The sequence below is a fragment of the Melopsittacus undulatus genome, chromosome 1 (genome assembly GCF_012275295.1).
Source record: "Melopsittacus undulatus isolate bMelUnd1 chromosome 1, bMelUnd1.mat.Z, whole genome shotgun sequence".
NCBI lineage: Eukaryota > Metazoa > Chordata > Aves > Psittaciformes > Psittaculidae > Melopsittacus > Melopsittacus undulatus.
The window spans coordinates 101,174,682-101,201,413 of record NC_047527.1 but is presented as its reverse complement, the minus strand read 5'-3'; the positions used below and the strand labels follow the sequence as shown (position 1 = coordinate 101,201,413).

General features: G+C 38.9%; 1 protein-coding gene across 1 annotated transcript; it reads left to right on the top strand.

The window, feature by feature from the left end:
• Positions 1–5,236: 5,236 nt before the first annotated feature.
• On the top strand, positions 5,237–25,271 carry AQP1 (aquaporin 1 (Colton blood group)). The gene is made up of 4 exons (XM_005150014.3): positions 5,237–5,727; positions 21,291–21,455; positions 21,854–21,934; positions 23,412–25,271. The coding sequence occupies exons 1-4, from the start codon at positions 5,338–5,340 to the stop codon at positions 23,589–23,591; spliced, it is 816 nt and encodes a 271-aa protein (XP_005150071.1). The 5' UTR covers positions 5,237–5,337; the 3' UTR covers positions 23,592–25,271.
• The last annotated feature ends 1,461 nt before the right edge of the window (positions 25,272–26,732 follow it).

The following is a 26,732-nucleotide window of genomic DNA, read 5'->3' as shown; positions in this document are numbered from 1 at the left end:
CATTATCTTCTCTACCTATCTGGACTAAATTGGTCATTGATGTAAATAGATTTGCCTCTGATGACATTGAGTTTCATTAATTTAGTTGTACAGTAACAAATTTCGTCCCACCATATATTCATAGATAAACTTTTATCTTCTGTAGTTTTATTATGGCTTGAAGAGAAAGAATAAAAGAAAAAGGAAAATGAAGAGCAGAAACTGCAAAGTGCTGTAGTATGGAGGCTCATATATCCATATGTAGTGAAAGTGAAGAGGAAAAGAAAACCTGCCAAAAAAGAATTGCAACTAGGTGAACATGGAGGCACGTACAGACACTTTTTGTTCCTAAGAAAAGGAAAAACTTGATCAGTCTTTAGAATCTGCTTTGATTTCACTGCATCATGAAATACCCAAATGAAAATTAATCATGTGAACTTCATGCCTTTGAATCTTGCTCATTAGAGACTGACATACCATCTTGGCTACCAGCACAGCAGGTGATTCATGTGGTTGATAAATAACTGCTGATCCTCCCAGATGAGTTTTTGAGTATTCAGGTCCAGCTTCACAAAGAGATTTAAATGCCTAGCTCTGTAACAGGATGTTACGGACTCTGAGTTTACCATACAGGGAAGCAAGTCAGATGAGTAGCTAAGGAGGGAATTTTCAGCAGTCAGCATATGGACCAAGTGGGTGCTTAGACCAGCTGCTAGCAAATGTTAAAGAGGGGGATGTGCCTGAAATCTTCAATTTTTCCTAGATTTAGGAGCATTAAGCCAGGGATTCTGTCTAAACCCTTTCCCAGTTCTTGAACACCTTACTCATACTGTCAGGTGTCAGTCATGTTCAGTCATCTCCCTTGCTGGGAAATTCCAAAGTGTCTTTATGTTGACTGAGCTGCCACCTCATGCTTTTTACGTTAGCAAAATGGGAAAGGTTCTCCTTCTAGCCAGAAAGGGAACTGAGGCCAGGAAGCAGTTCCTGAATATTGGTGTAAATCTATTTATGTCTTTGGCGTTATTCTTTAAGGAAACCCCACCTTTGAACTCCAACTCTCTGTGTGGACAGCACTGAAGATAATATATGGGAAAACATTATCATTACAACTGGCAGTGCTGGACTCCTATCTCTTTCCTGCTTCATGGCTTTGCTCTTCTCCGTAGTGGTGAGAGCTGGTGATGCCTCAGAAGAGTGAAGGACAATGGGCAGAAAGCAGGAATTGCTGTTGTCCCTGAAACCATGAGTAACATAGTTTTCCTAATAATTGCTGTCTGCCTGCTGAAAGACTTGCCAGGAGGATTACAGGATAACTATTTTTTTTTTCAGGAGAAGAATAATTGTAGTTTGCTGAAGTTCTCCTGGTTCTTGCAATAATTTGGTTGCTGGACTGATATACATTCCCTCTGCTCTTCAACTTTGACTGTTCTTTCACCTAAGTGGAAAATTCCTAGAGAAGTCGAACTTGCCAAGACTAAATTTGCAGTCACTGACGTTTATATCTTGTTCAAATAGAGAGACCCTGAGCAATTTGACAGGACAAACCCTATCACTTAAACAACAAGTACATTGGTTTTCTGACCAAAATATTAAGTAAGGATTGTGTTACAGCCCTTCAAAAACAGATTTTTTTTTTTCAGACAAACAAAATAAGCTGGTCCTGAAATCTTGGCAATTCTAGTACTTGGAGTTTGGTTTTTCACTCAACTGCCTCTAGTGTAACTAAATTAGAGAGTTGTTGAGAATACACTGGTTTAAATAACCTGTGAAAAAGTTCCTTTCTCCTTCTTGTTCTTAATTGCCTGTCCTAAACACTTACATAAGGTTTCCAATCATCTGTCTCTATTTCTAGATACATAATTCCAGAAAAAAACAAAGCCAGCCTTCAAATGTGATTTGGCACATACGCTAAACCCATGCTTAGAAAAGTTGTGTACACAAACCCCAGGCATCTGATATGCAGGACACTGGATTTTGCTCTTTTGTGGTTCCTGGTGGTTTATGGGGATTGGGTGCACAGGCCTCTGATCACATGGCCAAGTGCTGTGGTCTTTGCTATCAGTCTGAGTAAGATGGGACGGAGCTCATTTCGTGGAAAAGTGGCATAATTAGTTGGGTACCAATTAAATCTGCATTGTTCTGGACATTTCTGAAGAGGTCCAGCTGCTCCAAGGCTAGACTGGATGGGGAAGGTGTCTCTGCCCATGGCAGGAAGGTTGTAAACAGATGATCTTTAAGTTCCCTCCCAACAGAAACCATTCTGTGATTCTGTGAACTGACTTGTTGCAGTTCTATTCGTGTCTTCTCTCTTCTCTTTCATCATTACACTTATTCTGTTGATTTAACTTGTCCACTGCGCCTATTCTCTCTACTTATTTTGCAGAATGTTTGTTCTTTTATTGCCATCTTCTAGTTTCCCAGCTTGGTGGTTCTTCTACACTCAGGGCAAGGCTGTCCTGCTGTCTTTGTGCAGTACTGAAGGCACAGGGGCCCTGGGTATCATCAGCATGCAAACAACTAGTAACCAAACAGCAGTGATGATCATGATTTTATTCACATCAGAGCACAGATAGGTATGATTGGCTAATAGCATTTAGAATCATAGAATCACAGAATCATAGAATAGTTAGGGTTGGAAAGGATCATCTAGTTCCAACCCCCCTGCTATGGGCAGGGACACCCTCCACTAAACAATGCCACCCAAAGCTCTGTTGTAACAGTTTCTGTCTTTAATTTATTTCAGGTTATTCTTTTTCTTTTCTGTTTGAATGACAATTTTATTTAGTTATAGTGACATCAAGTTTCAAAATGTGAAATGAGAGGTGGGTTATAGTTATGAAGACACCAGCAGAGGGTCCCAAGATGAAAATATAAGTGTATTAACTAACTCTCAAGGGGGGGTGACCAACCTACTGCTCTTAGGGCACAATAAATTGTGTAGTTTTCACATATGCCAGTGGTCAGACTGCACCTCTTGTTTGTTTGATACCCTGTCTCTGGCACAGGCAAGCCAGGGATACCTAGAGGAAACTGTAGAAATCATGGGAGCATTTTGCAATACTTTCTGAGCCTAATTTCTTGGCTTCTAGAAACTTTTCTCTAAGGGATTCCTCATCTTATCATTACTGATACAGAGGTTATTTGGTCATCCAGCTCCAAACTGTAGAAAGAAGTGAGTAAAAAGGTAATTTCCTGTGGACACAGCTAAGTATCTAGGCAGCGCCATCCCACAGGTATCAATCTTGGACACATGGAAACAGTTGTGAACTATTTATAAGCTCTGCTTTCCCCAGTTCCCTGAGGTGTATGGTATATGTTCTGTGTCTTGGGCCTCTGCTTAGTAAGATCAGAAAAACTGGTCAGTTAAGATCTTCAAGTCTTATAGACCATTTGAAGTAAATGAAATTTTTTACTGAACAGAATATATCTAGCATAATTTGGATCATATTAAAATTCCAACATGTAAAATGTTTGGCTAAATTTGATTTTTGATCTGTCTGTTACATGGTTCCTTATTGAAGTCTCACTGTGATTAGAAGGGTAAAACCAATTAATTTGTTTCTGTTTCTTTGTTTTTTCCTTTTTTCACTGGCACAGTTCTGTTGTGTAAGTGTATTATAAAACAGAAGGAAATAAATATGGTTATATGGAAAATCAAAACCATATGATGTCTAGAAAGAATAAGAACTCAGGGATGACAGGCTGCAGACATCTGGATTTTTATTTAAACAGTCCTCAGTTTTGTATCTGAATCATCTTTTGAAAGCCAAATGTATTTTAAAGCCCCTTATTGACTGTCTAATACTATCCAGGTGTGTATTTGATTTTATATTCATACTAACATATTGTCCAAGTGAAAAAGTTTTGAATTAAGTATAATTCAGAAGTTGACACCCAGGCATTAAAGTAAGAAAAGGGAGAAAAAAAGAGCTGGCAGAGAAGTAGGCTGATTTTAAATACCCAGCTTTCAGGACTTGTGCCTGGGGAGTCAGCTAGTTTCTGAGACTGGCTCAGATTTGGGATAGTTTAAAGTCGGAGCACCCCCCGTGATTTACAGCCGTTAAAGCAGGCAGAGGTCTGAGAACACAGGGCTAAATCTGAGGCAGGCATTCAAGTCCTGCTGTGATAAAACCAGAGGCGGTTAGACCTTTTGCTCCTAAAGACGCTCTGGCACTGCAGGGGTATTCATTTTGTCTGCAAAATCAAGCATGTAATTTCCCTTTTTCCCTTCTGTCCCCGGCCAGTCCAGTGGCTCAGCGGCAGCAGCCAGTCTCCCTGGTGACAGCCAGGACAGCCAACCTTCAGCAGGGTGGTGTGGGCTGTGCCTTCACGGGAGGACGCGGGCTGGGAAGCCCCCACATCGGCTTTTTTCCTGCCTGTCAGGAGTGCTTTAGAGCAAGTCTGGGGAAACCCTGAGACATCACTGTGTTTGAGAGAAAAAAAATGTGAAGAAATCATGTAAATAAAAACAAAACAAAGAAAAAAAAAGCACATATCCCCCCCCGACCAAACCAAACAAAAAAAAAAAAAAAACCCAAGCCACAGACCCCCAAATAATCTGTCCCTCAGCATCCAAACTGAGATCATGGAAAGCTTCCAGTTTATTTGCAGCTTTATGTCAGATTTACACAGTGGTCGCAGAGATTCAAACTGATCCCTACATTCATCAGTTAAAACCAGCTTGTGTGTGTTTGTCCGTACAGCTGTCAGGCTTGGCATCAGGAAAAAGTCCCAGTCCACAGAGCATCATGTGCAGAAGCAACATTTCTACCTCTTTTCAAATGAAACAGAGGTACTTGAATCTCTAGAATGTGGATTTAGTTGTGAGTTTTATCTTCTACTTTCAGATGTTATCTGCTGCTGGTGAAGCTGAGCGCGAATAACTTACCAGCCTGCACAGATAACTTTGCTTTTTGTTTCAGTCCAGCTCAAGACAGAAATCCCATAAAAGCTTTCATTCCAATCCATGTGCTGAATGATCATACAGGAGCTGAAGAAGTAAAATTCCTGAGGCACTCCTTAAGACTTTTCCAAGAATTTTAAAAAGCCTCTTAAAAACGGCAGCAGAGATCGAACACTGGGGGGGGGGGGGGGGGGGGGGAGAGAGAAAGGAAGAAAAAACTTTGGCAGGCGTACAGTGTCTTACATCAATCTAGCAGTCAGCATCTATGTAGATGTTCTTTCCTCCTTTTGTGCAACACCCCTTCCCTCCTACAGACCACCCAAAGCCCTATAAATAATCCAGGGACTGTATTTTTTCTCCAGATTTCTCTTCAGTCTTCCAAGGAAAAATAACAGGCAAAGGAAGGCAGAGAAGGAGAAGGGAAAGTGAGGAGGGGAAAGAGAGAGAGAGGAAAGATGGCTAGTGAATTCAAAAAGAAAATGTTCTGGAGGGCAGTGGTGGCTGAGTTCCTTGCCATGAGCCTTTTTATTTTTATCAGCATTGGCTCAGCTCTGGGTTTTAGCTTCCCAGTGGTGGGCAACAAAACTTCAACAAGGTCTCAGGACAACGTGAAGGTTTCTCTGGCTTTTGGGTTATCCATCGCTACTATGGCACAAAGTGTGGGCCACATCAGTGGTGCACACCTGAACCCAGCAGTGACCCTGGGCCTCCTGCTGAGCTGCCAGATCAGCATCTTCAAAGCACTTATGTACATCATTGCCCAGTGTCTGGGGGCAGTGGTGGCCACAGCTATTCTGTCGGGAGTCACCTCCTCTCTCCCAAACAACCTCCTGGGGCTCAACTCGGTGAGTAGAAACTTTTAATTCCTGCTGCATTTTTTTAGAGTAGAAATGTAATACCCATAATCTACTAAAGGTGTGATGGGGAGGGGGTGGTGGTGTTGGTGATTTTGGCAGTGATGGTGACCTCATCAATATTTATTGTTCAGTACACAATTGACTAATTGTTTATTAATGTCCTGACTGATACCATGATAGATCTATATCATGGGGATGGTCCTTCCTCCCCACCTGTATTTTGGAACTTTAGGATATTATGGTCGTGTTCAATTTTGTACATATAAGTTCCTGAAAGGTGCCTTTTAACACCTGTTTAACACTGAAATCACTGAGAGTTGCATGATCAAATCGCTTTTGTGGTTCTGAAGGTCTCAGGTAAAGTGCTGATTAATGTGCATATACCAATGTTGTTCTCGCTACTACGAATATTGTTATTTTTCAATACCTAATTAATGGGTTGTGTAACCTGTTGATGACTGATGAAAACCTGTAGGAACAGCAGGAGAGAAGTGTAGCAAGAGAAATTCTATCACCAGAAGTGTGAACATTACCTGTTGTGTTAGGCAGAGTGCTCAGATCCAGCCTGACACAGGATCCTAGCTGCACTTTCTGTGAGTTTCTCCTTTTGCAGTGCAAAAATGGGAAAACCCTGAATTCTCAGTGTAGCCTGGGGAAAGATGTGAGGCAGCTACATTTAACAGGGGTGCAGGTTTCAGACCTCTACCAGCCAGGTGCTAACATCACACTGCATTAAAAATTGCCTGGTCACAACTTCTCTTCAAAACATTGACATTTTACAGCTGTTCCATAATGTGACAAAAAAGGATAGATACACTTCTAAACTTGAAATCATCTCCCTGTCAGAGGCACTGCTGCAGCCACTGCATTACACTGGGTAATTTAAATGGAATTTGCCTTAGAGTTACTTATTTCACCTCGTTCTGTTAAGAACAGCTATTTCACTTTTTCTTTTGTCCCCTTTCTTGCAGAATATTCCTGACTGCAGTTTGAAACTTGAGCTAATTTGAAATCTTATGCCCATTTGGAGTCACAGGGATATCTGGGACATAAAGTTGCAAATACAGTATCTCTTCAGGAATCATTTAGCAGAAAGGGGAAGAAAGGAACAAAAAAAATAAATTAAAAAATAAATTAATTTGCTTTTGCATTACAGTTAATTCAGATAGTGAGGCAGTTTTTGAAAACATACTAATACCTGCTATTAAGAAGGTGATTCCTGAGCAGCTTAGTATCATGTTACTCTGCAAGCTGGTTGCTTACCTTCCTTAAGCCTTGTGGCTGCAGGTGTTCCATCGTGCCAATGTTTTGGAAATTTTGATGGGTTTATACAAAATACTTTTGGGAAAAAGAGCAAATAATTTTATTAACTCCAGAATGCTCTGGCTGTGGGTGTCAGATGTGCTCTTTCCCTCTGAAACCACTGGCAGAGGGAATTGCTCAACCGCATGGAAAAGAGTATCCACCCAAGTGGTTTCCTCGAGAGGTCCAACTGCCATTAAACACAGGAGGTCTGGTTTCAACAGCACTCATGTTTGGTCCTACTCTTTTGCTTGCCACAAAGTGCTGACAGCTGATTTATTTGCCTGTCCAAAAGCCCTGAAACTATAAAGGGGATGTAGATAATAACCCAAAACTGTTCTTGCTCCTCAGCAAGTAACTCTTCAGACTACAAAGATACTATTCAGAACCCTGCACAAGGACATCTCAAAACAGAACCAATGAGGACAGATGGAAACAATAGGAATGATCAGTGAAGTCACTGATCTTGTGAGCTTAGGAGACTACATCATGACCCTAAAACTTTTTAGGATGGAAGCTTTGTTCCCTTTGAGGAATGCCTCTGGAATACCAACATTGTTTTAAATGGCCATAAAATACACTTCAGGCAAAACTAGAAAGTGTAAGTCTCCATCATACCAATTTTGCAAATCTGGCAACAGTTTCTGTGCAATAATTAATGGATAAAATAGCTCTTAAAAGCCCTGGTCTCAGTGGTTGTCATTGTCAAAGTCTCAGAATTTTGACTTTCTGTTTTCTCTTTCCCATTCAGTTAGAAATGTCCTGGCTAGAGGAAGTGTTGGGAGACCCAGGGATGGGGAGGGCAGCAGCTGTTCTTCTCCCCTGCAGGAAAGAGCTAGAGAAGAAAGCAAAAAAGCACTGACAAGCCAGAACTGATTGGGGGGGAGGTGAGAGTTGAGGAGGGAGTTGGATCTGTGCCCAATACAGGGGAGAATGGCAAAACGGCTGTCCTTGTGCAGAGCCGATCACAAACAGGGCATACTCTGAAACCACAAGCCAGCACTGAGAGCACACTGCTTCCTTTAACAAATAGGTGATAACGGGAAACCACAGATACTTGCTTTTATGGGTTTTTATGTCATGTTTTTAACCTGGGGACAAGGGAGGGAGGGACAGAGCTGGCATCCCTGCCAGCTTCTTTGTCTTTCTGCCCTTCCTGTGGGAAATGAGGAGAAGATTCACTATTGAGAAAAAGAATAGAGAAGGGGAATGCTGTTTCTTTGACATGGTTGGAAGAGGGTTTGGTTGTGCATGGCTCTGTCCTCTGTTCTGTCCCTGTTGTGCTTTTGAAGGGGTGGGGTTTTTTACAGGAAAAATATGGGAGCAAATTAATGGGGTCAGTGTCTATCCAGTGTCCCCGGTGGATACTGGGTGCGACTGCATGCCTGAACTTAAGATATATCCTGCCCAGCTGTATGTCCTCCACTGAGGTGCCAAGTGAGGAACCCATTGCCTAGGCTCCTCTCTATTTCACAGAGAATAAGAGACAAAGAGAGGTATGTCACACTTCAGATTTGCTGCATTGTCCTCCAGAGACAGCCAGCTCTTCTTTGGCATGATGAGGCTTTAGGATAGGAAGTCTCTGTTAACATTCAAAATGAAGTAGGATGAATTTGTGCCTTTTTCATTGCCCAAAGAAAAAAAGGAAAAAAAGCAAATGAAGCACAGAATAGAGCCATGGAAGGTGCAGGACTGAAGGAAAGGAAGAGACAATGAAAAGGCAGGAAGCTCCTTTAACATGTTCAATATTAAGGTTTGTTTTATACTAAGACAAGTAAAACAGTCACATCTGAAGAGTTTGATCCAAACTTTACTGAAGTAAATGGAAATATTTTTAGTTACTTTGGCTGATTCCAACATCATTCTGACCAATATTCAGAGAGGTATTTAGGTTACTGAATCCTTTTAAGACATTTAACTTCCCATATATATTGGTAGTGTTGTGGGTGCCAAAGTAAAACTTTGAGAACTGGAAAAGCCGAAAGAGGATTATGCTGTGTATTTGTTGTTCTAAAAAAGTTAAATCTTTTCCCTTACATAATCTTGTATCTTTTTCTTGGCAATTGCATTACTACATGTTACAAATTTTCACTAAGTAAAACTATAAGAATAGAGAAAAACTAATCCTAAACGCACTTAACTGCCAGCATAACTGGCTATTGTCTAATGGCGACAGATCTGTTGTTTGGATAATGGAAGAAACTATTCATCATGGGCAGTTAATGACCAACTAAGAGCTCAAGAGGAAAGGTGGGTGAGAAGATTTTTGTACTTTAAGCTAACTAACACAGTATTCACAGTTCAGCCATGGTTATCTTGAGAACTTTTATCAAGGTTTCAAAAGCATGCTGAGAAAATTTCTTTAGATTAGTGGTTTTCATTTTCTTTCTTTGTTTTATTTTTTTGTGTGAAAATAATTGAGTTTGTAAAAAAGCAGACACTGCTTTACAATTTCAGAATTTCTGTATTTTGACATACTGATTAGAGTGTGAGGAAATGTGCCCCCTAAGTCTCTGAACTACAATTTGAAAACTCTGCCTTGAAGTTTGTTATGAAAGACATTATTTTTAAAGTTGTAAATGGATCAAAAATCGTAGGCAAGAAAAACAGGACTGAAGGTAGTGTTGCTCAGAGCAGATAAAGAGAAAATAAAAACAACCAAGAAAAACAAATAGAAGGACTTGGTTTTAAAAAACATGCAGTGGACTGAGGAATTATGGCTGTGTAACTGAACAACTTTCTGGAAAAGCCAGAAGGGATCTGTGGTCAGTGGATTCAGAGGCCTGGAACATTTTCTTAAGACAGGTGAATAGTCATATAGATATCACTCCTCGAGAGTGGAAAGTCACTTCTTGCTTCAACATCCTTTGGATTTCCAGTGCAATCAGCTGTATCTCTGCCACTACTGCTCAGCAGAGTATCCCCAAAGTTGGATTTGCTGTGGCAGAGGAATTGATGCGCGTAAGTGTGCAATGCCTTTTGGTGTTGAACACACAGTGGCCAAATCTAAATCCTTTTTCAAAGACAGCGAGAAAGGAGCCCTTTGCTATCCTTGGTTCTTCCTACCAGGGCAGTACGTGCTGCTTGGAGACACTCTCCACCCTCACCAAAGTCACACGGGATGAACCTCCTTTCCATTTAGCTGGATTTTAGTCTAGTAACAACAGAGCAGCTTTGAACCTATCCTTGAGATTGCTTTTTTTTTTTTTTTCTCTGCCATCTATGTGTCCCACAGCTACAGCTTTATTCTGTTACTTGGGAAAGCTGAAGGCTCCCACTGCACTGGGAGCTCCCTCATAAAGTTGAGACCTGCCATTCCTTATAGTGGTGTGTGTGGGTCAGTACTGATGTTTTTATCCTGGTATTCCTTACTGAATCTTTCCCGTCCTTTAGAAAGTTTCCTCAGAGGGGATTATGAGTAAGAATCACCAGAGTCCCTATGCTTGGTCCAAACCTGTGCACCAGCATTGGCCTCTGACGATGGGGAGCAAGACTTGCCTGGTTGGCTTTGATGACTCAGTGTTTACCTTGTGATTTCCCTCTCTCCTTATGCCCGCACCCTATGAGTCTGTTCTCCAAGCTCAAAATAAACAAAGTTGGGTTAAGTTGGAAGAATTTCCAAAATAAACTTGACAGTGAGTATGGACAATTGAGTAAGCGATGCTGCTTTTCCTCTGAGTCAGTATGGAAAATTGCAGTTGCAGAGGTGCCACTGGATGGATGAGACATGCAGCTGGGTTCTTGCCCTCCAGCTCTTGTTAAAAATCCTTGGATGCCTTTTTTTTCAATGCAGATTATATACTGCACCTTTCTCAAGTTTCAATACAATGACCTTTGTTCTCTTTGCCGCTGCCCTTTACCCTCCTTATTTTCTATCCAGTGTCCGCTTTTCCTGCCAACCTTGCCTGTGCTGGAACATCTGCGTGCTTAAGCGTTCAAGTTTCTACAAGGGACCAGAAATTGCTGTATTTTTAGAAAGAGCAAAATGGTTCCTGTTCATAAGATTAGTCTGGAATTTTTATTTCTTAACAAAGAGTTCCAAAACAATAGTTCATTATTCAATTTCTGTTCTGCAGCAGCAGCCTTTCATGGCATGCCAGCATTGTATTGAATTGGCCAGGCAGGTGGAACACAGGAAGGACACCTGCTCAAAACTGGCCATAGCTTTGGCTGTTTTCTAATGTTCACACATTTTGACAGCAGAAACATCTGGGCTGACATGTAAACCTCATGGTTTTCACCCTCAGTGATCATCCACCTGCGGGACAGCCTTTTGGTGCTAGAACAGAGTGGTTCAAAGTGGGTTTTGTACCATGAATGGGGTTCATGTCCAGAAGATGACCGGTGCATTTTCTGAAAAATGCTCTGCATACCTCAGATTAAAGGTCCTCTTTATTTATTTCTTCTTTGAAATTACAGAAATTCATGAGAGACCTGCACAGAGGGTTGCAAAATAATGAATTGCAACAGAACTAAAAATATTAGTATAGTAGATTGGTTTACATTATAATTTAAACAGAGTCAACCTGGGATTTTTAGAGAATGACTTTTTTCTGTGTTTGACCAGCTGTCAGACAAGGTAGGATCAAGTATGAAATATAAAGAAATTAATTTTGCCACCACCTTTTCTAGCTGGTGAATAAACAGTTAAAATTGTTTCCCCTTCCTTAGCATTCTATGTATCATGGCATATGTATTTGGATATTTTGTGTGTATGTGTACACACACCTCCACACACACATGCAAGAAACAGATAGCTTGACAGCAAGATTCTTCAAATGAAATAACCCCAGATCTCATTTCCATTAAATTGGGTAGAAATTAAAGAAAGAAAAAGGAAAGAATCTGTTGATGGGGGTCAGTTCTAAATCAAGATCTGACATGGCAAGAACCCCAGCTTGAGAAGAAAAAGGTAATTTCCACAGCAAACATTAGAGTGAATATTATGGATCTCTTCTGGTTAAATTGATGCAATGGTAAAAACAACGTAAGTCATTGTAGCAGGGCTCAAGCACTTCAGCATATGTGAACCTTCAGGTGAGTTGAGAATGGCATCTCTTTAATCAGAGAATTCTAGAATGTGTCACTACCTTAGCTGTATGTAGCTACCTTTAAGAGAAACGTTTTTAAAGCAAGGATACTAAACCACATCACAAGTGCTAAAGGAATAAAAAATAGCCCTTGAAAAATTTTCTGTTTGTCTCAAGAGGAAATTGCCTGGTTTTTGTTTTGTTTTGTTTTGTTTTTTTCAGCAGTAGTACATTTTTGTTTATTTGTCCATTCTATAACTTAATTGAGATAATTCAATAACACAGACATCCTTACCTGGCATCATGATTGAAAATGTCAAAGAAATCTTTATTCTGAGAAAAATCTGCATTCTGGAGTTAGGGAAACCAGTCCAAACTGTTCTATTTGTGCTTAACTTCTTAGATAGCAAATGGTGTGTTATGTGTCTACATTCCTCAGTTTCTGTATTTCCCTGTCTTTAAACTGTTATCTGTATTCCAAATATGCAGAGGCAGAAGCATCCTTTTCATTGTGGGCTGATAAATTGCCTGGCACAACAGGACATCATGGTCTGTGGCTGTGCTCCTCAGTACATCCAGAATAATATTAATACCAAGTGAATGTTTCCTGAAGGTTTTTCTGACCTGGCTGGGAGCTGTATGCAGTCTTGTGTATTTATTCATGTGCAACCTGATGGGAAAGTACTGATCTTTCTAACATCCAGAGGCAAAGCTAGTGCTGATGTTTAACTTCTGCAGCTCCACTGAAGTCACTGAGATCCGAGGCTAAGGCACGATATTAATCTAACAGTGACCTCAAATATATGGGGCCTGACAGGCATCAAAGGGGAAACTATAAACAGTAGGAAGACAAAAATGCAAGGGGTTTCTCTTTTAGCACTGGTGGCCTGCAAAGGAGCAAAAAAATCCTCTGAGTACTTCCCTGGTAGAGCCTTGTGCATCCACTATCCAGGAATTGCTGGGAGGTACCAAAGAAAACCAAACTTTTCAAGGCTCCTGACACTGATTCTATGCCAAGTGAAGTCAATAAATGCTTTGAAAGCAGAACTGTGGAAAATGTTTCCTTACACATATACACACAACTCCTGAAGTTGACGACTGTATTTGGACTGAGGAATGAATAAAGCCATACTCTTTGCTTGATGAACAAGGTGGGGAAATGAAGGAACTGCAATTGTTCCCTGAATTTCAGAAATCCATTGCACATATTCAGAGTTGTTTCTTAACTCCATGAAATGCCAAATCTTCAATGCTTTGCACAATATTGACTGTATAAATAACTCAGATTTGGAAAGTGTGAAAACTCCACAGGTTTGCAGGAGTGTTTGTCTGGAAGTATAAAATGAATATTGCTTTGGTGCAGCAGCCAACAATCATCCTGTGAGCTTTATGCAAATCTAGCTAGTTATTCCAGTAACAACATAGAAAGGTTGATTCTATTAGGCTCAAAATTCAGATATGCCTAAAATTCCCCACTGAATGACCATCTTCTTCTGTGCTGACAATACAGGACATCATAAATAGCTCTGTGGTATAAATGAGTCCCTCAGAAGTGCTATGGAAAATGAACTATTTGTTTGGGTTTTGCTGGGCAATGAAAAAAAAGACCAATGACAAACAGCTCACCATTTCTCTTCCTCTGAATAGAAGTTGTTTATTTCTCAGCAGCAAGATGAAAAAAAAGTTTCCCCAAAGTGACTCTCCCAGAGGCACATCAAAAGGTAAAGCGTAAATGAGACAGATGGTCTATCTCTAACTAGCTATGCTAAATTGAAGTCTTATAGAGGAATTGACTTTTGCTGTCTGTTACTGGCCTCACATGTAAACTTTATATGCCTTGCTTTAGTATAAATGAAACCATCATTCTTCTCTTTATGGCATACCAGGCTGCTGCAACACAAAACCCTGACTAATTTCTCATCAGCCCGATGATAGGGTGGGAGGAGGAAGGTTAGTCTTGTTCCTGGAGGGTGTCTGCTCTCTAAAGAATGGAAAATATGATTTCTGCTTTGGGAATTGAATGAGTCCCCTTTAGAGCTCTTAAGGCTGTATTTATAGGAAGGATAATCTAGCATAGGACAATATGTTTTGTCCCTAGGTTCTGCTGAATGCTTCTATTGTTGATCTAGGATATGATCCAAAGTTAATTCTTGCCTCATAAGCAGCTTCTTCTGAGTGCTTCTGTTGTATAATTTTAAGTGAAATTCTTTAGATTTTGCCTGTCACTACTTACTACTAAAGAATGAGATTTTTCACTCTGAATCCCTAGGACTCAAATAATGGGTATAGAAACAGCCATTTCAATGCAATACTTTTAAATAGCAAGGAGAGAAGAGAATAATTGTAGATAAATAGCTGGGGATAAACTCTGAATACATTTTTGCCTAAGAGTTAAAGGAAAGTTTATAGCTCTGTAGATATGGGACAGGCTTCCAGAAGAAGAAAGGTATGATATCAAAATGGAAGTTATCAAGTTATTTTCATAACAGAACTGCATGTGAAAGGATAAGAAGAGTCAGACAAAATGACAGGCCAGACAGACAAAGATGATCTTGAGGGAACTAAAGAGATTTCTTTCTGAGGTTGCGTTTGAAAACATTGCATTAAAGAACTTTGCCCAGTGAAACATGTAAATGATAGTATAAAGCAGCATAATTAATATTTCTAGCATGGGGATGAAGTGAAGAGCATGAACTATTTAAATTAATGTAAAGAGGTTTTCATATTAAGAAAAATAAGGAAAGACAAAGAAGGAAAAGTTTAAGCTATAGGAAGAAAACACATTAACACAGTGAGAATTTGCTTGAATAAAATGCTGAAAATCTTCCTTTAAGAAAAAAGTCTGCCATCCCTGAGATAACATGGGATGCTGAAAAGAGCAGTCCCAGTGCAAGTAGTTAGCTGTTTATTTGAATTCAACACACAAGAAAAGAGGTCTGTCTATTATAATTTATTTATCACATCATAGCTCCTGAAAATACTAGATTTTGTGTGGATAGGAGAACATAGCTCTTCTCGCAACATGAATATTAAAACCACTTTAATGAACGGTAATATATTTTTAATCAGTCCACAACATGCTTCTTATTATGTGTCAGCCATGTTATTGCTGGGGTTCTGCAAAAGCTGCCTTACCTAGGGATGACTGGGATATGAAAAGAAATACCAGCCATCAGTAATATTATGTGTCACTAAATTTCTGTGGCTTTATTTTTCTGTCTCTAAAAAACATCAGCCAGCATGGCTTGCAATGAAGTGTTTCATAAGAATGGAGAAAGTTGACATTCCCCCACTGAAAAATAGATTTCTACATTTCCAGAGGCCTATTATTTTTTCAGGAACAATGAAAAACTAATCCCTGTTATATGAAAGTAAGCTGGACCCTGGAAAATACAATCCATGGCTAAAGGTTTGTTGGAAGAGTTGGAGCATAGTACTATGTAATGAAACCACCTTGCATAACAGCCTTATCCATATAACAGGAAACAGGTTTGAACTTGGTATACTTTTACTCCTAATGAGAAAAATATGAAGCCTCTAGAGAAGGACGCAGTTGGGTTTACCTTGGGCCAGTTTAATTTCCTGTCCCCATTTCTCTTCTGAAGGCAGACAACTCCTAAATATCCTGCTCTAAAAAAACCCCAAACCAATTAAAAAAAAAAAAAAACAAAAAACCAAAACCCAACAACAAAACCCAAACCCAAAAAGCCCAAAAGAAAAGAAAACATACCATTAATTTGCCCAAATCATTGCCTGCAGCTTTGGAATTCAGTCAGCTAAACATGGTAGTTAAGGGCACTTGTGAGAAACAAGCTTCCATTGTTCCTCTCTCTTGTCTCATGTTGTAGAGATATGGCAGCAACATAACCACTACCCATTTCCTAAGACCTAAAAGCAGGTGTTCATCTCAACTAGTTACTCTCACGATCATGACTAGATAATGATTTTCCATTCATTTTGCCCTTGGGTTTAATGGTCCTCATTTGATTAGGGACTGTAGTGATAGAGCAAGAGGTAATGGGTTCAAACTAAAACAGGGGAAGTTCAGATTCGACATAAGGAAGAAGTTCTTTACTGTGAGGATGGTGAGGTACTGGAACAGTAGTGGTATATGCTCCATCCCTGGCAGTGTTCAAGGCCAGATTGGACAGACCACTGGGCAACATGGTCTAGAGTAAGGTGTCCCTGCCCATGGCAGGGGGATTGGAACTAGATGATCTTAAGGTCCTTTCCAAACCAAACTATTCTATGATTCTATGATTAAGTCTCACTTGACTCACCAATATGGATTATATCTCTGCATATAATCCATATGCATAGCCTGCAATCTATATGCATATCCTTCACAGTGACTGATCCACCAGCTGTAGTTCCACTATCTGCATATATCACCAGCTTTTTCAAGACATTAACTCAGCCAAACCAGAGCAGCATTGAGGAAATTGTGTCCTAGACCTTCCCACAAGAACCTTTCCAGAGAACCAAGGTCTTTTACATGATAATTCAGCGTGGAAGTGACCTCAGGAGGTCTCTAGCCTGACCTCTTGCTCAAAGCAGAGTCAACGCTGAATTCAAATCAGGTTGCTCAAGAGCAGCAGTAGCATTTCCAGAAAAAGCTAATCTTTAAATGGGGAACCAGTATTGTGCCTCATGCCATGTCCAGCAATGCAAAACAGAGGGCTTCAGCAGGCTTTAAGTGCTTCCTTAGGTTCCAATCAGTTGCAGCTCAGGAGCTTTCTGAATGAGATATGATTTCTATAAATTTACTGATTTTCACAGATTTTTCTCCCACAAACTTGTTCAGATTCACAGTGAACTCAGGTGAAAATATTGATGATGAAATTCAACTTACAGAAGGTTACAACTCACTTGGGGTGTTTACCTACAGGCTTCTGCTTGCTGTCTGGGTGCTATTTCAGTCAACAGAGAATTAGTGCAGGCTAATGCAGTCAGGATTGATTCAGCTGATCAGATACATGTGTCTATATACAATGCTCTGACTTTGGCAATTACTTAATCCATTTCTTGGGTGTGTTTCTGCCTCTTCTGTCAGAACAGTGAACTGGAAATTAAGTTTAATGCAACAATTCATGTGAACAAAAAAGAAGTCTGGGTTGACTCCTATAGTGTGGGAAACTGTGTTGGAATGTGGGCTTGTGTGTTTCATGTTAATCCTTTAGAACATATTTGGTTCCTTAATGCACTGAATCCCCTCTTCAAGTCTCACAAGTATGAAGCATGAAAAGCTGAGATAGTTATTGTGATGTTCCCTGCCTTCTGCCATTTTTTTCTATTGCCGTAATGAGCACCACCTAAAATGCAGAGCATCTAGGAGTTTTTGTACTGATATGAGAAGAGGTCAGAGATTTCCTGACAGACACATCAATGGCAAATGCAGCATCAGCCCACATACGCTGCCCGCATAAGTTGTGACTTCTGGTAAGCAACCTACCAACACAGGGAAGAAAGTTACTGCACTGTGGGTACATGTCACTGAAAAGCAGTCCCTTCACTCTGACACTACAATAGAGGTTAATGTCTTATGTTTTAAGGCATTATTTTGTCTATTTAAGAACTAGATATATGGTCACCTTATATTCTGGATAGTCTCAGTTGCAGAATACCATATTTTAAGACCAGCAGTGTTTTTTTGCCTTTGTTTCATCGACAGTTATAGGTAGTCCTCCTCTGTAATGTTTGGTACTACTTCCTGCTAGATTCAGATTAAGTTATAGACAGCCCTGAGACTTCTGGAGTCAGGTATTCTACTAAAATTCAAGCCTTCCTTAAAAAAACCCTGAATAACATATGGAAAATACAATGAAAGAGTAACTAACTCATGTTGATTATGCCTACCTGGTTCTATCAAGAACTTAAACCAGCAGATTCCAAAGGTGCAAAATGTTTTGTATTGCATTGTTAGATGGGTAACACAAATCCACTGTGACCAAGGACCATAAATCTTAATATAAACACACATACACATGTACATTTTAACTTCATATTAAGAAATGCACCTTTCTACTACCCATCTTATGCTTTGGCTGGGATGTGGTTAGGGTGGTGGAGACTCATGCTGTAGCACATGTTGCTGTCCCAGCTATTGCTGCATGATACTGCATCTCTGACAAGCAGGCAAATAACAAATGTCAGTGATGCTACACTTCTATACTGGAGATCCGCAGACCATAACAAAGCAGAACATTCAAGGCTTGTCTCATTTTCCCTCATTTTGGAAAATGGCCCAGAGTCTTTTCTCTCACAGTGGAATATTAGGTCCCTGGCAGGCTGCATAAAATTACATGCTAGAGGAAAACAAGAGATTTCCTATGACATTTCCAGGTTTTCTTTGACTCCACACAGGCCATCAATAAGTGTTGATTAGCAGGGAGAATAACCTCAAGTCACATCAGCTGTAGGATGTGTTTTCCTGGAGGGAAAGGAAGAATATAATTTCCGCCTCTCAAAGATAAGGCTTATCACAGGTTTTAAAAGCATAATTTTGCTCTTTTTTTTGTTGTTGTTTTTGTGTGTGTGTGTGTGTTGTTTTTATTTTATTTGTTGTTTTTTTTATAGAAACCCTTCAAATGAAGGGAAAGACTTCATAGGTCAGTGTTTAGTCGTTTGCAATGCCAAGGCTTTGTCAGATACTAACATCAGTGTGTCAGACATCAGATGCAGATTCTCTGATTTTAACAGTTGCATTACAGTAGAAGAAAATTTAGTTCCTTATCAACTTATCCATTTATCTGCATATCACTCACTTATTTGATAATATATCTGCTTTTTGACTGTTTGGCCTTCCAAATGCGAGACAGGATTTTGCAGATAGAGATGACTAAAATAACAAGAGTATTAATTTAGTGATATATCAATCATAGAGCATGAATTTCTGGATTGTGTAATTTTTACTGCTGGCTGATTTATATATATATATATTTTTGCATTAGATTTGTATTTCTCACATGTAAGTGCTGTTAAAGCTGAAAGTTTCATTGACTGATTTCAGTTTGTATTGTATGCATGCTCAAGGAACAAAAATGTCCACCATTTCAACCAGAATTTCTTTCTACCTCTGGATGAACTGCCTCTAACTCAAAGGATAGCAGTCCTGTGTATTAAAGATCAAGATTTAAAAATATGTTAATAATGCTTCAAATTGGCAGGTCTTATGTGTTTTCACTGGTTTTAATGTAGCTGATCAGATTTATGCTTTTCAAAGACTCAGATGATTTCTTTCCAGTGATTAGGAATTTGATATTATGCTGCTTTGTTGCAGAGAAGAAAGAAAGGGAATAGCAAAAGTAGAAAGTGAAAGAGCTCAGCTAAACATCTTTAAGGTTATTTAATTATTGGGTTTGGGGAAATTGGATATAAAACCACAAAAACAGATTTAAAACATTATTTCCATAGTTCATTGTTCTGTACGGCTCACAGTAGCATGTTATGTTTTTGCCATCTATGACCTAGTAATTCTTAATGGAAAGGCTATGACAAATTGGATAACCTACTGATAGCACTATTATTGAACATAAGTTTTGCAGACCCTGCTTCCTACTCTGAGTCAGTCACATTCTCAGTTTCTCTGGCCTCTATCCAAGCTTGTGTTTCATACTGTCCATACAATTTAGTTATTTCTGCTTAACACAAAGTTATTCAGCTAAGATACAGGCTTCTCATAACTAAGATACTACTGAATATACTAATTAGAAGAAGAATTAAAACCTTGTTGTAACATTGAATGGTTTAACTCCATGCTTTCTTGTCAAGCACAAGTTTCTACAGGTAATCCTGAAACATGACAGTATTTCTACTGTATAATGTTTATTTATGTGAATTACCATGTTTTCAATATGTTCTAGAGCATTTACCTTCCCAGTGTAGTGGAAGGTGTCCCTGTCCATGACAGGGGTGTTGGAACTAGATGATCTTTAAGGTCCCTTCCAACACTAACTATTTTATGATTCTATGATTCTACATTAATAAGAAACTTTACTGATTTCATGATTAGTAGCACAGTTGGATTACCTACATCTGCCAGTGTGAGTTTTTCTAGAGTATGTTTTACTTCAGCAGGAAATTGAAATGCTTCCCCCATCAGCCCCTTAGGATGCTTGAATTGTGGATGTTTTTTATAGCTCCCAAAGAAGTTGAGCAAAATTCAGTTTGACTCTGACAAAAAAAAGTAAATTAGTCTACATGTGAGTTAAGCATCTAAGCTCTTGTAGTCACATGAGATCTAGTTAATACAAAATGAAAGACAGATCTATTCAGCTGACTCTCCAATGATCACCTACATTTCATCAGCTTAGTAGATCTCATCTCCATTGACAAAGTTCGTTACCTATCCAAGTCAGAGAAATATTGCCTAAGAATTGACATCTAGAGACATTTTAGATACCTTTGGCCTTCAGTAGGACTTGTGTCAGATCTACCAGTCCCACATGAACACTATGGATATCTCAGGGTATTTAAAGTGACATTAAAGTGGCATATTTTCAGGCAATTGCATCACAGTATAAGTGTCAATATTAATGTGGAAATCTGACCATAGGACCAGAATTTTGTAAGACATTGCTCTTGTTTTGAAGAGTGCATATTGAATTACAGAAAATAAGTACTCATGTGAGAAGAGGAGATTAATGTGCCTTGTCAATAGCAGGGATAAGTACTTTTAAGCTACACAGAGCTATTGATTTTTCTTACTGTCTATTTGTCCCTTTCTTCTCCTGTCCCTATTTGCTTAGTAATTGTTGCTGAATGCAAACTGAGCAATGACATGACCACAGGATCTTTTTTCTCAGAAGCAATGAATAAATGTCTCAAGGCATTGCAGTTCACTTCTATGGATCAACTCTGGTGAAGGTGGATCTGTGGCTCATTTGTTTCTCACACATAGATCAGTTATGTTATCATTGTTTCTAGTGGTTGAGTATACATTTTTGACTGGATGCAGCAACCATGCAACCGTGCTGAGTAACCAACAAAAGCTGGTTATGCCTAGGCTTTAGTACAACAGTGAGTGTTTCAAAAGTAATTTCTTTCTAATTTTTCTTCTTTTATTTTACTCTCCTTGTTAAGCAAAAACAACCTGAGGAGAGAAATAGCTGTGCAGGTCTGTGTTTTCCCATTGAGAAAGCAGATCCTGCAAAACTTTGCTGTACTGGTTGAAGACAGGTAGTAATATCAAGTGACATTTTCTTTCTTGTCTCCATGCAGCTTTCAGAGGGAATCAATGCAGGCCAAGGACTAGGTATCGAAATCATTGCTACCTTCCAGTTGGTGTTGTGTGTCCTTGCCACCACAGACAGGAGGAGGAATGATGTCTCGGGATCAGCACCTTTGGCCATTGGTCTCTCTGTTGCCTTGGGACATCTTCTTGCTGTAAGTTTTAACTCTCACAGTTGAAATCTGCAATTTCCCACCTCAGGATGGGCCAGTGAGGGCAGGAACATGACTGGCAGATGATAATTTTCTCCTTCTTCCACTTCAGAGACTAACTTTGTTTCTGCAACATTCTTCCTTGGGCTATGTGGCTATGCCAATAAGTGATGATATTGCACACCTGGGAGGAATCACTGCAGTAGGACTTGTTTCCTTGGTGGGACGGGACACATGCATGGAAAACAGTCTTTCCCCCTTTTTCCGAGGGAGAGTGGTTGGATGAATAAAGCTGTTGTGAGCATATGAACCATGCTGTAGGCATCTGCTTGCCCTCCTGTGCAGTGAAGGTGCCACACGTGCATCAGTGCCTCACCACTGTCTCTCTTTCCACCTCCTAGATTGATTACACTGGTTGTGGAATTAACCCAGCCAGATCTTTTGGCTCAGCACTGATTGCCAACAACTTTGAAAATCACTGGGTAAGTTGAATAACTTTGTTTGGCTTACATTATTCTGCATATGCATAGCCTACAAGATCAAAAACATTTGAAACACATACCATCGGCACCAAGTCAGTGAATTGTCATTTCAGTTTCATTTAACAGTCATCCCCTTTTGCTCCTGAACAGCCTCAAGAGACCACAATGTCCTCAAGCTGAGTATGTATATTCAAAGTATTACAGCAGATTTTCTGTGGTTATTTCCTTTTATGTTTATTTATTTCAATTATTTTAAATGTTAAAGCCTCCTTACACAGAATCCTGTATTGAGTATTTATTGTTTAAATTGAGTTTGTAAAGTGCTACTGCTTAATCTGGGAAGACCTAATTTAGGAAGATTCTTAGGCAGGTTTATAAACTGAAATGGATGATACAACATTTGGAAGTTAATAAAATGTCCATCTAAAGTTCCATGTCTGCTTATGTGCTTTCTTGGATAAGTGTTCTGGAAAGACTATAAATTTTAGACTATTCTCTGTGGTTAAATGTGGTTAAAATGAGGAACTTCATGAAAGTTTACTTATTTCACAAAAGCTAAATAAAGAAGGCTGATATAAAATCCCTAAATGAGTATGTGTTCTTAAATACTTACAGTGTAGCTTGTTCCAACTCTCCTACTTAACGATTTTGGCAGCCAGTTGCAGAGGCATTCATCAGAATTTGATGGTAGTACAATAGGTTGTGAAAATGTTGGACATGGATGCAGTTTTACTCTAAAAGCCCAAAAGAAGGACACTGGGAAAAAATTGTCATTATCTCCTACTTAAATATTCTATAGGATACTAAGGTAATGTAACTAAGCTAGTAGCTAGCATTTTCGGAATTTAATAGAAAATTATTTTTCTTTGTACAAAGAAGAGATAAAGGTAATAATTCATATTCAACCACTGATACTGATGAGTAAAAGAAAATGTGTTTTAAGACTCAGGAAATTTTTGCCATCCCAATCCCTCAGCATCATCTACTATTTCTAATAAAATTAGCCTGTGTACTAAAACACTTTTATTACTTCTCTTTCCAAACTTTAGTTGCCTTAAGCAATTAGACCAGTACAATTATAGCAATATCACTAGCTAAATAGCAGCCAGCAGCAAATTAAGCAAATTAAGGTCCTTACTAAGTATTACTTTCTAATTCACCTATCACTGAAAGTTAGTGGGAGAATGGAATCTAATGCCCTTGTTGCTTTTAGAAATAGTCTTCCTCTGCTAAAGCTATCTGGAGAAACAGTGATGTTTTACCAGTAGATTCCTAATTTTAAATATGAGAACTTGACAACAGACTCACAGTTACTAATTTATGGGTCTATTGCCAGTTCATGGTGAGAAATTCTTGGTTTCTTGTACTGTGGTTGAGTAAATAATCAGGTGCTAGACTGTAATTTTAATGTTTTCACTGTAAATTTCATGGTAGACTAATACCTGATGTATTAACTAGGCTGGGAACTGTGTTTCAGATCTTCTGGGTTGGCCCAATCATTGGAGGAGCAAGTGCTGCCCTGATTTATGACTTCATCCTGGCTCCCAGAAGCAGCGACCTGACTGACCGTATGAAGGTGTGGACCAGCGGTCAAGTAGAAGAATATGATCTGGAAGGAGATGATATGAACTCTAGGGTTGAAATGAAGCCAAAGTAAAGAAACACAAGAAAAAAGGAAAAAAAAAAGGCACATTGGTTTCAGAAGATTTTATCAGTGTTATAGACTCTTTTTAAACCTGCAAGCAGAACTTTGTTTTTTAATTCAATACGGTTTTTCATTTTTTGCCCAATCTTTATAGCATTTTTATATCTGGGGTTTTTCAATTACAAAATCTTCAGGTCAAGAAGTCATTAGACACTTCTGCATAGGCTAAATAAATTGGACTGAAAATTAGCCTCTTCCTCACCACCGCAAAATTTTCTGGTGCATTAAGCATATGGGGTTCTCCCAGTGCCTCACTCAGTAATGAGAAGTAGTTCAAGTGACCGGTCTGTTTGCTGAAAGAATAGACTCCAAGGGCAGAGAACTATCTGCACCAGTAATAAGGGCCTTATGCCAGAAAATTTATTTATACAAATATGCAAGGCTGGTATCTAATGCCAGCAGTGCATGTGAAAAACTGTCTCAAATCATTGCCCAGCAGCATCTTTTGGAAGAAAAGGCCACTAAAAATTACTTGTTATGTAGAATTAACCATATTTTTTTTTAAAGATTGATAATCTCTAAGGAAGAGGGTCAGAAAAGTTAAACTGGACAAGAATCTCCAGAGTCCCAGGATCCATATAGGTTTTCTAGTGTTTCATTCTCCCTGAACCTACATCCAGCTTATTGTGAGAATATGTGACAAATAATGTGTAGATACATTAATTCCTGGGAAGTAATAGCTTAGAAGTCAAGTTGGAGAGTAGTAATAACAATGGCAATAAGAACAACATGGTGCCAATATATAAACAGGATCTGATTGTTCCTGTGACTACTCTGCTTTTGTTAATCTTATGTAATTTAAGTGTATGTTTTAAAGCAAAGCAGGAAAAAAAAAAGAAAGCCCCTTTCTTCCTGAACCCCATTCTAATTGACACTGCTGTGACATTTAGGGACAATGAATAAATATACACGCAGTATATTTTTTAATGAGGGACAAATATGTACTTGTGTGTAAGTCCATTCTGGGGGTTGTTGCTTTGTTTTTTTATATATATATATATATAAAATGTTTATATATATGTTTTATACAGAAAGCCTAGTATACTGTTTTGTAAGAAAATAAGAGCATAAGACAAGTGTAAAGACTTGCAGCAGTGCTTAGCAAAATTAATGACACTGGAAACGTAAAGAAAATTAACACTCTCAACAATATGGAAGACTCTTTTCTGTTTTCATTTTTTTGTGTGTGCTACTTATGATTTCCCGAGTAACCCAAAGCATTAGCTGGTCTTACCTACTAACTACAGAGTATAGTTAAACCAGATACATGCTGTTATATTTGTTCTGTACTAAACAGTTTTACATAAGAAATGAGGCCCAGAGGAACCTACATAAAAAGCTGCGCACTTTATCATTCAGACAATCACCCCAGAGGTAATAGGATGTCTCCTCTTAGAGAGGCAGTGTGGAGTTGAGAGAGGGTCAACATGGGAATCCATATAGGTTGGATCATTTCATGAGGCTGAGCAGATGTACAGTGGAAAAGATATAAAAAGGAAAATCACCAGCAAAATAAAGCAATGCATATCTCTCTTGTCTACATTCGGTATGCTATCCCGTGTATTGTCTATGTACATACAGCATGATTTTTGGGGTGGTATGAAAATAAACAAAATCATTTGTGCTAATGCATGGAATGTTCATGATTGATTCTTGATTTTTAGTATGCCTTGTAGCACAATGCAATTTCATTTTCTACACCATTTTTTCAGGTGCTAACCTGTAAGACTGAGAGAATTTCTACGTTTCTAGTTCTGACTGCTTTGATTTGATGCTAGCCTTGGGGAAAGGAAGCTTCTTTCTTTGTATGACAGGCAAGACAGGCCCTCACCTAGAAGTTATCTAAACTACACTTAGAAATGAAGCAGGATATCACAAAATTGTTCTTACTTTCCAGAATCTTCCTTTTTTTTTTGTTTTAACTTTATTTGCTGGTACCCCAGTGCATCCATTGACGGGATATTAACTCTTTTTTGCCTTACAGAATCAATGAGCCAGAACAGTTACAAGTCGCCCAGAGTTTGTTTTGACAAGCTTGACAAGTTAAAGTTACCTCAAGCTGATACCTCTATAGTGATAGAGAAAATGTGAGATTCACAGTTTGTTCCTTAGTCCACACCCTGCAAAGAGCACTGTTTTCTATGCTTCAGAGACCAAAACTTTGAAGAAAGCAATGCAACCTTTCCTTTTCGTGTGGAAGAGGACTATATCATATTAGCTGCTCTAGCTGCTGCTTACATTTACCACAATAACAAATAAAATAGATGAAAGGTGTACAAAACCTGTTTGTTAGTGAAGAAGTAAAGAACAGGTAAAAGTAAATGATACATAATTTGTTAGTGTATTTATTCACAGTGAAAATGTTTAAACGATTTACAGCAAAGTAAGTGAAAATGTATTTCAACAGAATTCCAGGCACAACTACCTCACTTCTTCTTAAAGAAGGAAAACCTTAATGGTATATTTAAGGTATTTTTGTACTACTTAGATCCTGAGCTCAGAACAGCAAGTTCTAAACAAAGGCCAGAGCTGCTAGTAGTCTCCTCACTCCTGTCAAAAATGGTTTTGCTTTGTGCTTGACAAGCACACTTAAAAGTTATCATCTCATTAGAATACTTGGAAGATACCCAGAAAAGGAATTAAAGCATGAAACAGCAACTACTGAAACACATTAGCAAATGTCAAGTGGGCAAATATATTTACTTGTATGTGATTACCCAGAAACTCAACAAAATCTCCAAACATCAAGAGGAAGCCTAGAACACAGTTGTTTAAAACAGCTCCTGTAATGTATGTACTAATAGATCCCAACCTATGGACAAATAGATCATGTCTGTGCTCTGGTGATTCTCAGGGACAAACCTCTACATTTAGCACATATTCTAACAGGAAAATATGATAAGGGGTACATGCTTTGATAGATTAGCTAGGGACTACCTAACATGGTTTCTGTAGCCACCTTGTTGAGTAGCTCACATCTTACCAAAAACCTACAAAAAGTGGCTATAGACTAGTAAATGTAAAAGTACAGGGGAATATTCAGCAACACAAAGTTGTCAGAGCCTGTATGGTCCATCCCAACTAAAGTACTCC

Bases quoted from the DNA above. Each gene is read 5' to 3' on its own strand.
- AQP1 (XM_005150014.3), top strand. From the start codon at position 5,338: ATGGCTAGTGAATTCAAAAAGAAAATGTTCTGGAGGGCAGTGGTGGCT. The intron at 21,456-21,853 runs GTAAGTTTTAAC...TCCACCTCCTAG, and splicing joins CCTTGGGACATCTTCTTGCT to ATTGATTACACTGGTTGTGG. The intron at 21,935-23,411 runs GTAAGTTGAATA...ACTGTGTTTCAG, and splicing joins ACAACTTTGAAAATCACTGG to ATCTTCTGGGTTGGCCCAAT.